We start from the raw sequence: 18,559 nt of genomic DNA, 5'->3' as shown, positions 1-18,559 counted from the left end.
TATTGTATAATTTTTTTTTATAGTTGATTTGAAAGAATGCCTTCAGTCTGCAGAGTTTGTCACTTCCAGTGATGGGAACTTCAAGGTTCTAGAGGATGGTTCTGTGTATACAACATCTGCTCTGTCTTTGTCTGCTGAGAAAAAGACTTTTACCATATTACTTAAGGACATTCAAGAAAAAGTTGAAAAGAAAATACACGTTAGCTTGGTGGAAGAAGAAAAAAAGGTTAGGTTCTCATTTCAAGATATCTTAATTATTTTTGACAGAGTACAGCTTCATACTAAGTATGTGTAGTTGAATTTTAGAATTCAAATAATCAGGCAAAATACTGGTGTAGAGTGTGTTTTTATTTAGCAGTTGTTGATTACTATGTTGCTTTAGTCAGCAGATTTGCTTTCTCAAATGGGAGATGCTAGCAAGTAGCATAATCAGGAATGTCAAGAATCTTAAAAGCCATGTTTGAGGAATTAAAGCAGATTTTAGTCATGCAAAGTGTTACAAGAAATGAAAAAGCTTGGAATATTATCACAGATATAATCAGAAATTAAGACCTTGGAAAAACAAATTGTCAGTAGGAAGACTGGCATGGATGGAAAAAGATGGAAATGCAGATGGCAGTTAAGCAAAAAATATATGCAGTTAAGAATATATGGATGTATTCTTATCTGTATTTCTATCTTCTCGACCCAGACACCAAAGACCAGGCATTCTAGAGATACAGTTCTCAAGAGAACCAAAAGAAGATGGGGCCCTATTCCATCTGTCATGATAGAGAACTCACTGGGACCTTTCCCACTGCAAATACAGCAGGTACATTTTGGATGAACCTTAATTTTATGACTATGATATGGGTATTGTATGTGACTTTTATGATGAAGAAAACGAGCTGTCTTGTATTCTTTACCGATGACATTCGTGCTAATGTTTCTCTGTCTTTTTCCACCCTGTTCATTGTATATCTCACTATCTTGTATCTGAAATAACTTGTGATCTTAGTTGTTGGAGTGAAATGGAATTGTGCAAAAGTTGAAAAAAGAAGGGAGACATACTATCAAAGAGAGCTCTTTGGCCTGGAGATCAGTAATTAAAAGAAAAGCAATAGCAAACAACCTTCCACTAAACATTGCTTAGAAAAGGATTTTGTAAATACAGACTGGGGTAAATTTTGCCTGCTTGTCTACATCCTTTCTGGAGCCTGAGGTGTGTACCTTCAGCCTTGAAAATGGAGTATGGCCTAAGTTATTCAGAAAAGTACTTACTGGGAGAAAACAAGTAGGCGTGAAACAGAAATGCAAGAACTAAAGTTATCGTAGATCCATCTAGCCTTCACTAGATTACAGAGTGGCTGGTAGCAGATGTGTAGAGACAAGTGTAATAACAGAGTCTGTGCAGAGCAATCATTCTTCTACTAATCTTACCCTCCTAACTTCTGGCATCTATTAAATAAGGAAAGTATTTTGGGAGAAGAGTGTTTATAAATAGATAAGTCTAATGTTGCCTCCTTGGTGCTCATGATGAGATGCAGATGCTATCTGAATATCTGAACTCTACACTATGTGGTCTTTCTTCTTTCCTTCCTTCACTTTTTCTTCTTTAGGTGCAAACCACATTCTTAGTGAATGCACTAAAATTAAAGTCTCTTGAACCGGTTCAGAAATGAGCTGTCTGTATCTGAATATGCCTTGAGTGTGAAGTATTCTAGAGAGATTGGATTTCAGATTTTTTTTTTCCTTATACTGTCATTTCTGTAATTTGATAGTTATAAATATTTATGAGTTTGAATTAACTTTCCTTCTCATGTACACATATTATAAAGGAAGGCAGTCATATGTCAGGTTGTTCTGCTATTCTGTGAACAGTAAATCAAGTTTGTTTTTTAGTTTTAGGAGTTTTTGTTTGTGCTAAATACGATTGTGAAAAGGGGGAAATGTATTGAGATGCTGTAGCTGTTTTATCTTGGGCTTAAAAATGTCTTCTTATAGGTCCAGTCAGACACAGCTCAGAACTACACAATTTATTATTCTGCAAGTGGACCAGGAATTGATCAAGATCCAAAGGGTTTGTTTTACATAGAAAGAGAAACTGGAAATATCTTTGCTACTCGTGCGGTAGACCGTGAACAGTATCCAAGTTTTCAGGTACAGGCCTATGTTGTGTAAATATGATTAAATATAGATAGATAGATAGACAGATAGATTTTATTTTTATTTTTTTAAAAAATCTCTCATGCCTATATTTGACAGTTGGATTGCAGGGGAAATGGCAGCAAACAAGATCTGGAATCTCTATTTTGAGTAATATCCTTGGTGTTGAAGAGATAAAATCAGTAGTAAATAAATAAATAGGTGGTCGTCTAGATCTTGAGAGTACTTTTGGTTTTTTTACTGCTTAATTTCTAATTGAAGCATGAATATAGTGAGCTATTGGGTTTGCATCAAATTTTCAGGGAAGGTTGAAAAGATCTGCAGAAAACTGAAATAGATGGTTGTGGTTTTATGAGTCTCTTTAGCTGTTCAGTTCTGTTAACAAGGGACACTGCTCTCTCTACTGGCTGAGAAGTGTAAGAAGGCAATTAGCAGAAACAGCTTCTAAAATGTAATTTTCAGTACCTACTGCAGCATTTTATTAGGATATGCTTTAATGGGCAAATAGTTTTGCTCTCTTTCTTGTTTTGATCTAAATAACAATGTATACATCTAAATTTTGGTAGCTGTGATGCCTTATAAACACCTGGAAAAAAAGTGTTCAGGAAACTTGGAAAAAGTGAGAGTTGGAGGAGGGGTCAGGGGTAAAATGAGTAAAGTACTTGTAGTGTGTGAGGAATGGGGGGCGGGGGGGAAGATTGGAAAGCATTCAAAGGTTTTGTTCTGCTCTCACTCTGAGATACCAGTCCCCTTCCATGTGCATTGAGAGCCTGGTCTTGAGAAGGATGTGCTTTGCACACTGTATTTCATTTGATTTTGTTGACTCCTCCATTGAACTAAAAATGTAATAATACTACATGTTACTTAAGCACTGAGTTTTTCTTACAGATCATTTGCTTTGCAACCACCCCAGATGGTTATTCACCAGAAGTACCACTTGTGCATACAATCAGGATAGAGGATGACAATGATAATGCTCCATATTTTACACAAGACCTTTTTGAATTTTGTGTGCCTGAAAATTCCAGACCTGGTAAGAATTTTTTTAAATCACTGAAGACACCACTACTCAGCTCTGTTACATACCAGTATGGCTAGGTGTGATCCTGGCTTTTAAGACATTTCAGTGGGATTTCCTGGGGAGTATTACGTTTCAGAAAAGGCTGAATTTGCAAAGAGCAGCAGTAAATGATCAGGTAGCTCTTGTCACATGTTTAAAACAGAAATATCTTTTCAAATAATTTTTTACTATTTACAGATTTTTCTGGAACTAAAAATTGCTGTATTGTGTTCACAGGTGTTGTTGTTGGAAAAGTGATTGCAGAGGACAGAGATGAGCCTTATACTCTCCATACCACACTGAAATACCGCATTGTGTCTCAAACCCCACCAATTACCCCAGCATTTTCTTTACATGGTGACACCGGTGTCATCTCTGTATTACTGCCACAGCTGGACAGAGAGGTGATGTTTCCTGAAGCATTCTCAGTCATTTAGTGCACAAAGATAGCTTAACACTGCTCTGCTCTGCCCTGTGAGACCCCACCTGCAGGGCTGCATCCACTTCTGGGCTCCTCAGTGCAGGAAGGACATTGACCTCTTAGAACAGTGCCAGAGGAGGGATGCGAAGAAGTTCAAATCCAAAAGTTGGAGCACTTCCGCTATGAAGACAGGCTGAAAGAGTTGGAGTTGTTCAGCCTTATAAAAAAGGGAAGTGGATTAAAACTAGAAGAGTTTAGTTTAGGTTAGATGTTGGGAAGGAATTCTTTACTCACAAGGTAGGGAGGCACTGGAGCAGGTTGCCCAAAGAGGTTGTGGATGCACACATCCCTGGAAGTGGTCAGGACCAGGTTGTACAATGCCCTGATCAAACTGATTTAGGGGGTAGAAGCTCATGGGGGTGAAATCCCATGGCATGGGCAGGTTGGAACTAGATGAACTTTAGAGTCCCTTCCAACCCAAGCCTTTTTATGATTCTATGAAATGCTGGCATGGGAATCAACAGACATAGCTTCTTTTTAATTTTTTGTTAATGCCTCTAAGGACTTTCTGATGCTTTTTGGAGACCTGTAATTAGTCCAGAGAGTTTCTGCATAGATTACCATATTCTAGCTAACCTTGGCAGAGAAATTCCTACTGCTCAGCTGTTCAACCTATGGAATTTTTACGTTTTTACTGAACACTTTCTGTGTTCAGGAATTCCATGACCCACTGTTTCCTCCTAATTAAGCTTGATTTGCAGTGCTTCTTGATTCTTCATAGAGAAGATGAACCAGTTTCTCTGGAAGTAGTCAGTCATCCTATATTAACCAGAAATATCTCCAATAGTTGAAACCTAAACAGTAATACACCATTTCTTAAAATTAATGTGCCACCCATTTATTTTCATCAGCCAACTTTCAAGCAAATAAGATACAGGATTTTTTTATTTTTTTTTTTGATAGAATGTCATACAGAGATAGTCTACACTAGGAAAAGAAATTACAGGTGCATGTAATTCAGAATAATAATTCTAGCATAAGACAGTCATTCTAGGAAACATTGCAACAGGCACATCTCTTCTGAAGATAAAAATAGTTATATTATGACATACTTGTGTTGTTTCATGACTGAAAATCCATGTAAAACGTGATGTTGCAAAATTTTGCACTTGCAGATAGAGTGGTCAGCTTTTTTAGCCAGAGAAAATTGCAGTGCTTGTGAGCATCACCATGACTACTAAGGAGGTTGTCGCAGTGACTACTTGAAGGAAGGAGGGATTGAAAAACTAGTCCACTGCCTATCTTTGAAAGATAAACATATGTAGTAAAACAGGAGATTTAATTCATGCACCAGAGAAACCGAATGCTAATTCCAGGCATTCAGAACTAGAGTTATTATCTTGATGTACAAACTTTCTCTTTTTGTGCCTAATCCATCTGTACTGTCTGGTGTTCCCTCCCTTCCCCTCCCCTCTGTCCACACTTCTTTTTTCTCAGTCCCCCTTCTCTTGGTTGTTCACATTAAAAAAAAAAAAAGCTTTCTGTTGTTCTGGCTCAAGTTAGGGATTTAAGTGGGCTGCTTCCTATCGAGGAGCCCCTTGGAACTGATAAGGGCACCGAGTCCTTCAGTGCCAGACCCTGCCAAATGACAGGCACTGTCTTATCCTGTATTGCCCAGACAGAGGCTGGTTGCAGCACAGTTTTCATTCATCCTCAGTGAAATAAGAGACATAATTGAAACATTTCACCTGCTGGCAACCTGAGGGAATTCTCTGTTGCTCTAAAGGGGAGACAAATAGCAGATGAAAGTGTGTTATCTGCATCTTCCAAAGCTTCAGGTTCTGGAAAACAGTGCTGACATTGTGAGAAGCTTTATTTGGTACAGGGTGTAGCATGCATGTTACTAACAGATGTTGAACTCAGTGCTGCTTAGCCACTGAAGATTATTTTGCTGCTTTTCCTTTTGAGCTGTTGCACAAAAGGCTCCAAAGCTAATTGGCCCGTTTTGTTGGTAAGCACTGAATTTAAAGCAGAATTATGGAACAGGAGTGGAATATTCAGTTCTACTCCTGTGTTTAGCTATGCAATTAAAAATGTGAGCATGACAAACTTCTGTGTGCTTTTATTCTTCTTTTTAGCTTGTACCCAGTTACACTTTGTTAGTTGAAGTGAGAGATATGGCAGGTCAGCCTTTTGGTTTGTGCACTACAGGAACAGTTGTCGTCAAAATTGAAGATACAAATGACAATGCACCATCCTTTAAACAGTTACAAGTAAGTCTAAATCAGTAAAATGTCTGTATAAAGGCTAAAAATGAAGTATTTTCATCCCCTTTCTAATTTCCTGATGGACAGTTCCTCAAATATGGAGTCTAATGCCCTGAGATAGTTAATGCCAATATTCTATTCTATATGTCTTTGCTTATTCTAGCCATATGTTCAGGGCAAAGAGTATGTCTCAATAACCATGTACACATCTCAAATACCACAGGACATTTTGCAATATAAAATCTATGAAAAAGTAATTCATTTTTCATAAGGGATACATGGAATTTACCCTTTCTGTTCACTGCTATAGAATATCATCAGTAATATTAATTGAGAATCACTCTTACCTGATCTTCTTCAGCCTGTACAGAGTAAAGCTGCTCTTTGAAAAGATAAAATACAAAAAATTGTGTCATCTTTTACTGTCTGAGTAGAGAGGTATTTAATCCTTCTTGGCTTTTATTCAAAAAGCCAATCCCAATGCCTTTTCTAATTCTCAGCTTGATCACGTGGTTTGCAAATTAGAGTCTATAGTTGATATAACTGAGGGAAACTCTGCTAATTTGCCTTTCCTGGAAGGAGAATTCCAGAATTAATTAGGTCACTGATAGTTTGAGTGTATGAAGAAGCTGAGATTTCAATAGTGCTGTAAGGAAATATTTATTGTTTGATGCAGGAGGAGTGGGGGAAAATATGCTAATGCATGGAAACAAATCATTACAGCAGCATGGTAAATTGATCCCTTAAGCTGAAGTAGTCTTATTTAAATATGGTGTTCTTCAGTCCTGCCTTGTGGAACGGGATTTTCTGATTTAAATAATTTTTTTTTTTTTTTTTTTTTTTTTTTTTTTTTTTTTTTTTTTTTTGGGTACTCCAAGTATGAAACACGAGTGGAAGAAAACAGAGTGAGTGTAGAAATACTGAGAGTCTCTGTTGTTGATCTTGATGAACCTGGTTCACCTGGCTCAGGAGCAGTATATGAAATTATACGAGGAAATGATGATCAGGCCTTTGAAATTACAACCGACAAAAACACAAACGAAGGAATACTATGTGTTGTTAAGGTAAGTAAAAACTGGAGGGCTGGGGGAAAATTTATGGGTTTTCTAGTTTTGATTTTAAAATGTAACACATAAAGCTCACCTTCCAGATTGTTCCTCAATTTTGTATGCTCAGAATCCAAAGAATTTAGTTTTTCATTTCAGAAGAGCTTGGTGCTTTGGCCTGGTTCTACAGCTGGAGTTGTTTAGATTTAGGAATGTAACTGAGGAATGCTTCATGGTTTTTTTACATAAGTGAGAGAGTGGCGAAGCAGGCAAAGATTGAGCATCTCCTCTAGTCTCGTTCTCTCTGGGAGTTAAGTAAACTTCCTGTTTCAGAATAAAGCTCTCTAGGTTTTATTCTGCAGTGTACTGACTTCAGGTTTGCTTTTCTGGCATGTGAGGAAGTCCATATACATATAAGAATTTGTGTCAGTTTAGTTATTTGTTATAAGTGTTTCACAGATGTGAGGTAAAAGGCCCATTGCACCTGTACTCCAGCACATCTCTTTGCCTCTTTTCCATTATATTTTATAACTGCCATAGGAGGTAACTTCTAAGGAGCAGAAGATTACTATTAAAATTTGAACATGTAAATTGTAGAGGTAGAGATGCTAGTAATTTTTTAAATTAATCCTTTAAAATTTATAACAATATTTATATATATATGATATTATTTATTATTATTATTTATTTATTTTGTTCCTAGTAATCATTAGAAGTTTTTCTAAAGCTCTGTCCCTGGTATATGAACACAGCTGAAATTTCTCACATTTATTGTAATGCTGTAGTAGACTAGAGAATATTATGACTTTAGGATAATATTAGCTCTATTAAAGGCATAAGATGACTTTGGAGAATGTGTCTGAAGAATAAATGGTAGCTACTTACTGTCAACTCCATAAATTGCCAGGTGCATTTGTAACTACTGGAAAGAAGTGTGACTGACTAATGGTGAAAAGCAAATGTAAGCTAAAATATATGTATATGTAAGCTAAAATAATGACTGACTAAATATGGAAGAAGAAAATCCTCCACAAAATTTAATTTCTTTTATTTATCCAAAATTTTGCAGTGGTTCTGCTTGCTTGGGTATTTTTCAGGCCCTTTTCTTTGACTAACTTAAAAAATCATAACAAGTCTCAATGACTTATTTGAGGACAGTTGGCTTCTTTTGTAAATAAATGTGGCACAATTTCAGCTGTAATAATTGCGCAGTAAAAACTGTGATTCGTATTGGTTTGAAGGGAAAAACATTCTGCGTCACCTTTGTTACAGGGACTGGACTATGAAACTGCCAAGCAAAGGATCCTGGTGATTGGAGTGAACAATGAGGCACCCTATGTGCTGGCTCCCCATTCACAACAACTTTCCCAGAGTACCTGCTCTGTTACTGTGCATGTGATGGATGTGGATGAGGGACCGGTGTTTAAACCCTGTCTGCTGCGCTTAGATGTTAAAGAATGCGAAGATATTGGAACGGCTATTGGGAGATACGTAGCAGAAGATCCAGAAACTGGAAATAGTGAGGGCATAAGGTATGAAACAACCTTATTGACTAGTTTTTTTTGGAGTACAGCATGGGTGGGATACGGGAAGGGGGAAGTAGTTGTTGAGGCTGTACGTACATGTGTGCACCTGCACACCTGTCAGTGTATGTGCATATGTGTGTCTAAAATACGTGTGTGTGTACATACACATGTGTGCTGTCTTTGGGATCTCTAACAATACAAATTATTCTCCACAGATACCGGATACCACCTGGCCAGTGTAATTGGATCAACATAGATGACAAATCAGGTGAAGTCAGAACTGTTAGGGTCTTGGACCGAGACATAGCCGAAATGAGACGAGGTCAATGCAATGTCACAGTCCTTGCAATAGACAGAAGTGAGTACTAAAATCCTTTTAGTAATTTTAAAATGAAAGATTTTCCTCTGGATTATGTTTCTTCTATTTCTTGACTATTCTTTTTTAAGTGATAGCTCCTGGCAGCTGTCTAGCTCTGAGCTCTGAGCTAGACAACAGAAAAAGTAGAGAGGACATTTTGAAAAGAAGTCACTGACCTTGCAGCAAAAAATTCTATGTCCAAGTTCGCATATTAAAGATAAATGTAAATAATACAGATTGAAATTGTTTAGAACTTCTGTTGTCTATAAAGTAAACATGATGTAGGCATCTACAATCAACTGTTTCTCGAGAAAGGATTAAAAAATAGACTTGATGTAATTTCACTGGAATGCAGATGCAAGCACTGACCATTTGTGTATTGGAAAAACTGTAATTAGGAGGAAGATTTCATTCATTCTTGCATGTAGACTTTGGTGATACAATATGGGCCACTGAGGAATGCCTGGTGACTTAGAGGGTAGAGGACAGAAAGAAGTCCCCTGTTTCCTTAGTGACTGTATACCCAGTGGAGGTGGAAGTAGGGAAAGTGTAATTAATTTTCTCCTTCCAGAAGTTAAAAGGCTGGCAATCTTCACTTTCTGCTTTTGTCTCTGTTTGTCGTAGTGTCCTTCACTCTTGGCTTGTGAGCTCTTCCTCCTCTTATCCTTCTGTTAGACTAGTATGTGTTCCCACACAGACACACACGTTCAACAAAATACAGTCTGCACATGCAGAACATGGAGATGTGGGAGCTGCTGATGCATCTGCAACCAGCCAAGCAAAGAGAAGCAGCCAAAAAAGAGCTGTGAGAACTCCCCCTCTCTATCTGGCTAAATCAGCAGTTGCTTTGTGCCTTACTTCTAAACATGGATATTACAGTTGATGATATTTAATTGTGAAAGTTTGTACTAGAAATTAATGTGTGAATGTTAGAAGTAAGTGCTAAAACTAGTTATTTTTATCTCCTAGATGGTAAAACGGGCACTGGAACAATCCAGGTTTGCATTGTGCCTGGCAACAAGAATTTCCCACGAATCACTCAAACAGACTATATCATGTGCAGAGACAGAAAACCAATCTGCCTCACGGCACAGGATGGCGATGAGGCTCCTTACAGCGCGCCCTTCGTGTATCGCATCACGGACCGGAACCTGGCTTCCATGTGGAAGCTAACTCCACATGATGGTATGCTAAAACTTCCTCCTCCTCCTCACTCAGCTGTAGGCTGCCAGAGGAGGCTTTGCTGTCTCTCACTTGGGTGGTCTGCAAGAACAGATTAGATGAATCTCTGTTTGGAATTGGTGTAGTCAGTGGAGCTACTTTGGGGCTCACTGATGGTCTCTAGTGATCCCTCTAGTTACCCTCTAGTGGGAAGGGACCCATAAAGAAGATGACACTGTTGGCATCCAAAAGGCAAGGAGAAAGATCTGTCTCTTAATAAGAGCCTTAATAAGAATGCATAAATAAGAATCTGTCCCTAGCATCCCTGGGTCAGCAATCAGCTACTGTCTGAAATTATGATGTAAGAAGATCAGGAGAAAGAATAAAACCTGATGTAATGCATTGCATCAACACCTGGAAGAGCAACTGTAGATTCATAATTTACTGAAATGACTAGTAGGTCCAAAGACAAATAGAACTTTTCTTATTCTGTTATTATGATGGAGAACTAGGAAACTGAAATTTTACCTGAAATTAATTATAGGCTGACAAAAAAAAAAGTTCTGAAAGTTTTTCTGTTACTAGTGCTGTTATCCAGCATACTTTTTGTAAAGCTGAGCTGGGTGAAAGAAAGCCTATCTCATTTAGTATATATTTTAATTTTTATAGAAGCAGATAAACAATTTATTAGCAAAGGAATCACTGTTTCCTCAAATTTGTTGATCTAAAAAGTTATAGCTCATGGTGTTTTCCTGGTGTTTGCCAGATGATGGCAACAAGAGCAGCACATAAATTTGCTACTATGGTGGCATGAATTAGTTGTAAAGGATCTGATTCTGTAGCATTCCATCAAATATTCCCTAAGAAAGGCAAAAGACAGAAAAGTCTGAAAGCAAAGACATGTAAGAATTTTAAGGTTTATATCAGACAAATTGAAAACCACATTTTGGATGATACATGTTGTTTCATATACTTCATCATAAAACAATCATTATGCATATCAGTGTCAGTCTTGTACATGTTTTTACAAATTATTTCTTTTGCCCCTTAAAGAATATGGTCATTAATCATTGCCTCTAAACAGGGCAGGAGATTAAATGGTTTTTTTTCCCCCTCGCTAGAAATAGTCATTCTCACTGAATACAGCAATGTAAGTAAAGAGTAGAAGAGGTATAAATTAAGTTTATAATTAATTAATTCCAATCACGCTACCAAAGGACTTTTAAATAAAAGCCAGTTTACTTTACTAGTAAGCCTAAGCAGTGTCATTTCCTATAATGAACTAAATTTTTTTCAGAGTTTTAAATCATATGTTTTCAGAGGGTTGTATAAGGTATGCTTTGTCAGTTCTAACATTTAAAAAGTGCTGAAAGTATAAAGTCTTTCAAGATGTAGTTTTGTATAAACACATTTAATCTAACTTAAAACTAATTAATGTGGATCTGGTAGCAGTATAGCTGTAACAGAAGAGAAAATTGTGATTATGGTCCCATTTGCGACAACTGAGTTCCAAGAATTGTTGACCGTAGATCTGGTTTTGTCTTTTTTTTTTTACAGATAATTCTTGGTATCTTTCACCAAAGAGTGATATTCCATATGGAATTTATGAAATTCCTGTAAGTGTGATTGATAATGGAGGAAAGATAGGAGAGAACACTGTAAGAGTTAACCTCTGTGACTGTGTTACTCCAAGTGAATGTGACGGCAGAACTCGTCAGCTTTCTGGAGGAAATGTTACCCTTGGTCTCTGGGCCATCCTTGCAATGATCTTAGGATCATTATTATTGCTGCGTAAGTACATTTTTTTAAACACAAAGTACAATTCATTTATTATAAAATTAGCTGAGAACATGATTCAAACTTGATTCAAACATATTTATTTTGGCGGTTGTATAGGTGTCATCACTGACTTAATGTACCTTCTCTATTTGTACCAGTATCACAGGCTTCCTGCTCTCATCTTGTGCTGTAGTTACTTTGTGTGGATTTTTGTTTATTTGTTTAAGTATATTTTTTGCGAGATGTTCTGTATGTTCATGTAAGTGAGGCCAAAAAACCCTGCATTTAGCACTTGAACCAAAAGACTTCACAAAAGTTTGTGAGTTCTAGAAACATTTCTGTTTCTAGGAATGCTGAAATCAATTTCCCAGAGTATTTTGTGTTGTGGATTAAAACATGGAGTATCTGAGACACTGGATTTCACAAGGGATTTTACAAGACCCCATATAATTATGGAACCATTGAATATACTGAGCTGGAAGGGACCCATCAGGATAATTTTGTCCAAATCTCGGCCTTGCACAGGACACCAAGAATCATGCCACGGGCCTGAGAGCATTGTCCAAACACTTCCTGAACTCTGTCAGGCTTGGTGCTGTGACTGCTTCCCTGCAGAGCCTGTTCCAGTGCACAACCACCCTTTAGGTGAAAAACCTCCTCCTGATATCCAGCTTAAACCTCCCCAGACTGAGCTTAATGCCATTTCCTTGAGGCCTGTTGTTGGTGACGGGACTGAAGAGATCAGTGTCTGCCCCTGTGCTTCCCCTGAGGAAATTGTAGACTGCAATGAGGTCTCCCCTCAGTCTCCTCCAGGCTGAACAGACCAAATGACCTCAGCAGCTCCTTATACAGCTTCCTCTCAAGGCTCTTCACCATCTTCATGGCCCTTTTTTGGACGCTCTCTAATAGCTGAAAATCTTCCATATATTGTGGCACCCAGAACTGCACACAGGTGAGGCTGCCCCAGTGCTGAGCAGAGCAGGACAATCCCCTCCTTTGCCCAGCTGGCCATGCTGTGCCTGATGCCCCCCAGGACATGCTTGGCCCTCCTGGCTGGCAGGGCACTGCTGACTCATCTTCAACTTGCCAGTGACCCCCAGGTGCCTTTCCACAGCTCTGTTCTACAGTGTCTCTTTCCCCAATTTGTATGCACAACCAGGGTTGCCCTATCTGAGGTGCAGAAACATTAAGGGATAGGTTGAATAGTTCACAACAGACCAAAACCTTGAATATATATATATATATATATATACATATATATAAACATATATATATATACATATATATAAACATATACATATATATATATGTATATGTTGTGCTACTGGAGCTGCCTAAAACCTAACAGATTCTGAGAAGGGTAATATCACTGTTAACCAGTGAGATCATGACAGTGATATATAAAAGCAAAAACAAGTTGTTGGTTTGTTGTTTTTTTTTACCAAAATCAAACATAGTGTAACTAATAACATCCTTAAAAACCACAGAGGATATGCTGCAGTAGCTAGTATTTCAGAATTTGGTTTAGGTTTTTTTTTTTTCCCTTTTTTCTTATCTAGTTTTTCTGGGCATAGTAAAACTGTCTTGCTCCTGTTGAATGTCAGGTAGCTGCTCTTACTTAAGTAGCTATAGCACTGGTAACTGGAGATGTTTTGAAGGCTAGCTAGATCAATGTTTTATCTCAACAGGGCAGGTACCCAAATTTGGGATATATCCTGAAGGTGGAATTTTCAGATACAGTACAGGAACTGTGTGAAATGTCACCTACCTCTTTTCCACTGCCTCTTGACTGCATCACTTACGAATAAGTCCTTTATTTTACTGTGGATAGGTTTTACCCTATATATTCTCTGTGTCATGAATATCTTCTTCCCATCTGTCAGCATCAGGAGGCAGCCTTCTGGAATCACTGACTGCATATATCTCTGACAGTTGATGGTACAGAAGCTAAATTAGCTTGAAGGTGGCTCTTGGCCAATTTTCACAGAAGTTTGTATGTTCAGAGATCAATTTGCTCAGTGGGCAGATAGGCAGAACTGTTCTCTCCCTCATGGGCTTCTTTCTTTTTAAGCTAACAATTTGAAAAATGAAGAAAACAGAGTGATTTTCTGAATGAAAGGTTTAGTAATTTGTTTAGGAGAGGTATTAAGTGATCATGATTCTGTTACTCAGAATTTGGGTGAGTCTTTGACAAGAAAAAGTAGTATTATTAAGAGGAATAAAATGAATACAAGGGATTAAATAAGATTGTTCCATAGCATAATGGTGGAAGTCCTCCAGGGTTCTGCTGACCTTTCATGTGAAACAGAAGTTTCTGGTTTTGGGACATTCGGCTTGACTATTCGTTCCTTATGATATAATTTGACATTTGCATATTCAGACAGGAAAAGTATGTACAATCTAATTGTAGGCATAAGACACGATTTTTCACCTGGGTTTGGACAAAATTTTTCATTACTGTTAAATTGTGTGAATCACAGTACTTTCATAAAGGATGCTTGCACTTCTTTCGGAAAAACCAGACGTGTTTTAGAAGAATGAAATAATTCAACGATGCAGTGGTTATTCCCTATACTGTTTGAAAAAAAGAAAAAGTGAATATATAAAGCTTTAAGTATGGGCATTTTTGGAAGTGATTTTTTTTTTTTTTTTAAACTACTCTTGATGCTTAGGCCCTTAAAATTCATTATCCAACATAAGAAGATACCATTGTGAGGTAAAATTTATAGTATTATTTCCTTTTCCATAGTAATCCTGATCACAATTTGTGGCTGCTGCGGTGCTGGGGTAATGCACAGGCAGGTGACTGATGATTGTGCCAATCACAATTTAATCATTTCAAACACAGAAGCTCCAGGAGAAGAAGTGATGGTAAGTTGTCTTGTTTTTATTGACATAGAAACTTGCAATTGAGATGTCCATAGCATTGCAGTTAGAGAACAGGACCACCTGCAAGTAAATGATTTGATAAAGGAAATAAGCAATCAAGGCAAAGGATCATTAGATGTACTTTGCTATTTAACAAGAATTTGAAAATTCTTACTTTAGGTAGAGGTGGTAGTACTATATACATTTATTTAAACATACCTTGTAGTCATTAGGCTGGCTACTTTTAATTCTTCCAGATTTTAATTATTTGGTTGGAAGCTTCAGGTGAGCATTTTAATAACATTTCCAGTCATTTTAACATGAGAGTAGATGGAAATTAATTATTTTGCCTATGATGAATATGTGTTAATGGCAAAACATTATTTTTTAGTTGGAGAAGGATAGCACATAGCTGCTATCCTGTATATATCCTGTATATATCCTGCTATAGTATAAATTGCAGGTGCAATTTCTGCCCTTCTCCTGAAAAATTTCCTCAAATGCAGTTGATTTCATGAACAGTCCATATTCCTGTAATTTTTCTTGCTTCTGGCATCTAAACTTCTTTCAGTCTACCATGAACATAGTTCAGTCCAGGACTGCGTTCATGCAGAAGAAGCGAGCTCTTTAGACTCTACCTCTTTTCTGTCATCCTCCAGCCCCCCTTCCCCAAGAAGAGGAGATAAGTTTAAAAATAATATTTCATATTGAAAACCAAGAAATCGTTATGGTGGCAAGAGTCAAATTTCTTGTTGCCTATGAAGTGTAATGTAGTGCCATTATGGAATTATGGTTACACTGGGATAAAACTTACATTTTTTGATATCATACTGTATTTAAATGCAGATATCCTCTTTTCTCTCTTGTCATAGTATCCTTTCCCAAGATTGTTTACTGATCTTTAGACACTAAGTACTAAGGATAGCCTTTTGTTCAAGATATCATGGTGCCAGGACAGAGACTTCTCAAATTTCAGTTGTGAGAGTTTCTGATTGCTGTTTCTTCTTTTGAATTAAAAAGGAAAAATAAATGAGGAGAAAAAAATATATCCTCACTACTGTGTTTTGTTTTGTTTTGTTTAGGATCACAATATAATTCCTCTGCAAAATACATGTGATCAGGGAGGTTATGGAGTAAAAACAGGAGAGCAGCAAACATTTGAAATGGTAAAAGGAAGAGGGCATACCTTGGAGTCAGTCAAGGGAGGTGGACATCAGACTCTGGGATCAGTTAAAGAAGGAGGAGGACAGCCTATGATGGATACTTGTAGATACTCCTACTCAGAGTGGCATAATTTCACACATCCTCGTTTAGGCGAAGTAAGTATTCTGAAACTGATTTTCTTTGAAGTATAGATTATGGTCAATATATGCAGGCTTTTCAAGGAAGATGTCTAAATGTGCTAGGAAGGTGGCTTTCTGGTTTTGGTTTCATTTAATTTTTCCTTTCCTTTGCTCCTCTGCATCCCCTTTGGAATACTGCTCTTTAAGGAGTAATCCTTGATATATTTCAGACATAAGTGTAAATTACTTTCTTCTCTTGGCTTGAACGACAGGCAGTGTGCTATTTTTCATTTTGAATAATTTAGAATAATTACTGAAGCTTTTGTGAGTTTTTCTGAGGATGTCTGTTTGCTTTTATTCTAACTGCTTCCTTTGTGCTAATTTAAACCTCACACTTAGCAATGGAGTGGAGCAGGAATGAATGTACAGCATTAGAAATGTAGTCACTCCATTTCTTGGAGATCAAAAAACTCTCACTACTTGCCTAACTAGTTGTGTATAAATCAATCTTTTAATGTTCAGTGAATTTTAGTTGCTTGACAGGTTATTTAAACAGGTTCTTCCTCTTTTATTGTTACATACATAATTAATAGAAATTATTTCTTTATTACTTACATTTTGTAGTCGTAATGATATAGACCAATCATGTGCATTTTTTGTATGTAGGAATCCATTAGAGGACACACTCTGATTAAAAATAATTGAATGAAAGGTAAATCAAAAAGAAATTTTTTTTTTTGCAATATGTTTAGGATAACAATTTGAGAAAATAATAAGATCTGTTCTGTTCCTATCCAGAAGGTGCACCTATGCAGACAGGATGAAGAACAGAAGCATTCTGAAGATTATCTCCTTTCATATAACTATGAAGGAAAAGGATCCTTGGCTGGCTCTGTAGGCTGCTGCAGTGATCAGCATGAAGAAGAGGCACTTGACTTCTTAGATCAGTTGGAACCCAAGTTTAGGACATTAGCAGAAACATGCATCAAAAGATAAATGTGCCTTTCACAGTGCTGAAAAAAGACCTGTAAATAAGTGGCTGTTATAGTTTTGTGATATAGGGTACTTTGGAATCGAAGGGGGTAGAGGTTTTTCAAAATTAAGACAGACTGGTAAGAGTGTAAATAACTCTTGCTTTAAATTTACATTTTCTTACACTGGGCACATTCTATCAGAAAAAAGGGATTCAAAATATTTTTTCTTTAGGTTAATATAGTAATGCTAGTTTCTACTTAGATAACATTTTGCATTCTTTGTGATTGCTCACAGTGCAAAACTTCGTGTTCTGTTAATTAATTATCCAGCTTCAAAATCTTACTGTATTTGGCTTTGGAGAAGGAAAACTTTATAACTTCCTGTTTCTTTGTTCTCTTTTAATTTTGTAGAAATGAAGCAAATCATATTGTTGGTGGATATCAAATACCTTGTTAACTTATATGAACTGAGATACGAAATATTTTTTCATTTTGGACGTAAAAATACTCATGAATATATTAGAGAACTTTACATTTTGATTGAAAATTAAATATATATATATATATAATTGTATATATGTAAAATAATATTCAAAAATATATTTTTCTCCTAATGGGTTACTACCCATCAAACTTGCTATCCTAAGGGATTTATGGTGTCACCACATAGGGTATCAGCATTGTATGCGAGGATGTATTTTTCTTTAAAGGAAATAAGAGATAAAAAAACATAAAAAAATCACACAATAGAGGAAACTATCATAATTCAAAGGAATGCAATATAAATATCATGTTTACTTCACACAAGTTTGTACCTCAGTTTCTTGTGAGTTTTGACATAGTATCAGTGCAGAAATGATGACCATTGCTGAGAGTTTTGTCCAGTGTAGCTACCACTACCTTTTCTACTTGCCCTGTTATGGCCTTCATTAAAGTGTTTATTTTTTGAAGTAGAGCTTGGCAGAAGATACGGCTCAAATGGATTGAGTACACTGCATTAATAATGTGTTTCAGAGATACCTTTTTATTGAGATGCAAAATTGCACTGGGAGAAACTCTCTGTTTTAGTGTAATTTGGGGTAGTTGTAGAGGTCAGCATTTACACACATCTCTGGCAGAAACCATTGGAATCCTATTTGTTACTGTTCTAGATTAAGCACACATATACACTATATATATATATATATATATACACACAAACACACAAAAGTCTGAAATACCTTTGACAGATGACAGCAGTGGGACATGAATGCTGCCATAAGCAGCAGGTGGAATTCCACCTCTGCTTCCCAGGTTTTAAGTGTTTTTTTAATGTTTGCACTCCTGGTTAAGCAATCTGTCTTCTGTCCTCCGGGAATTCTTTTGTGCCTTAAAAGAACATCTCGGTGCCTATGAGAAACTTGTGCAATTGCTTATTTCTGTAGCTAGAAATCTGCTTTTAGGATTTGCTCTGTAAACATATGCCTTAGAGATATTTTTAAAAATTTACTATAGCTAATGATCTGTAAAAGGAAAAATTGCTAACAACCAGGAGTCTTGCTGCTCTAAATTTCAGTTACTGCTGACTTCCAGTGGTTGCAGTTCATTCCATATATGATGTTATATATATATATATATATATATATATATATATACACACATATATATGATTAATGGTCAGTGAAAACCTCT

General features: G+C 36.8%; 1 protein-coding gene across 1 annotated transcript; it reads left to right on the top strand.

Annotated features, from left to right (window-relative positions):
- The first annotated feature begins 691 nt into the window (after window positions 1-691).
- Window positions 692-17,090, top strand: LOC131575919 (desmocollin-1-like). Its single transcript, XM_058832006.1, has 13 exons — window positions 692-811; window positions 1,984-2,139; window positions 3,034-3,178; window positions 3,443-3,609; window positions 5,765-5,899; window positions 6,772-6,957; window positions 8,212-8,471; window positions 8,681-8,823; window positions 9,793-10,008; window positions 11,542-11,775; window positions 14,513-14,634; window positions 15,714-15,950; window positions 16,713-17,090. Exons 1-13 carry the CDS (start codon window positions 767-769, stop codon window positions 16,908-16,910), a joined length of 2,244 nt encoding a protein of 747 aa, XP_058687989.1. The 5' UTR covers window positions 692-766; the 3' UTR covers window positions 16,911-17,090.
- The last annotated feature ends 1,469 nt before the right edge of the window (window positions 17,091-18,559 follow it).

The sequence above is a fragment of the Poecile atricapillus genome, chromosome 2 (assembly GCF_030490865.1).
Source record: "Poecile atricapillus isolate bPoeAtr1 chromosome 2, bPoeAtr1.hap1, whole genome shotgun sequence".
Classification (NCBI taxonomy): Eukaryota; Metazoa; Chordata; class Aves; order Passeriformes; family Paridae; genus Poecile; species Poecile atricapillus.
The sequence above is the reverse complement of the archived record's forward strand: the minus strand, read 5'-3'. Positions and strand labels throughout refer to the sequence as shown.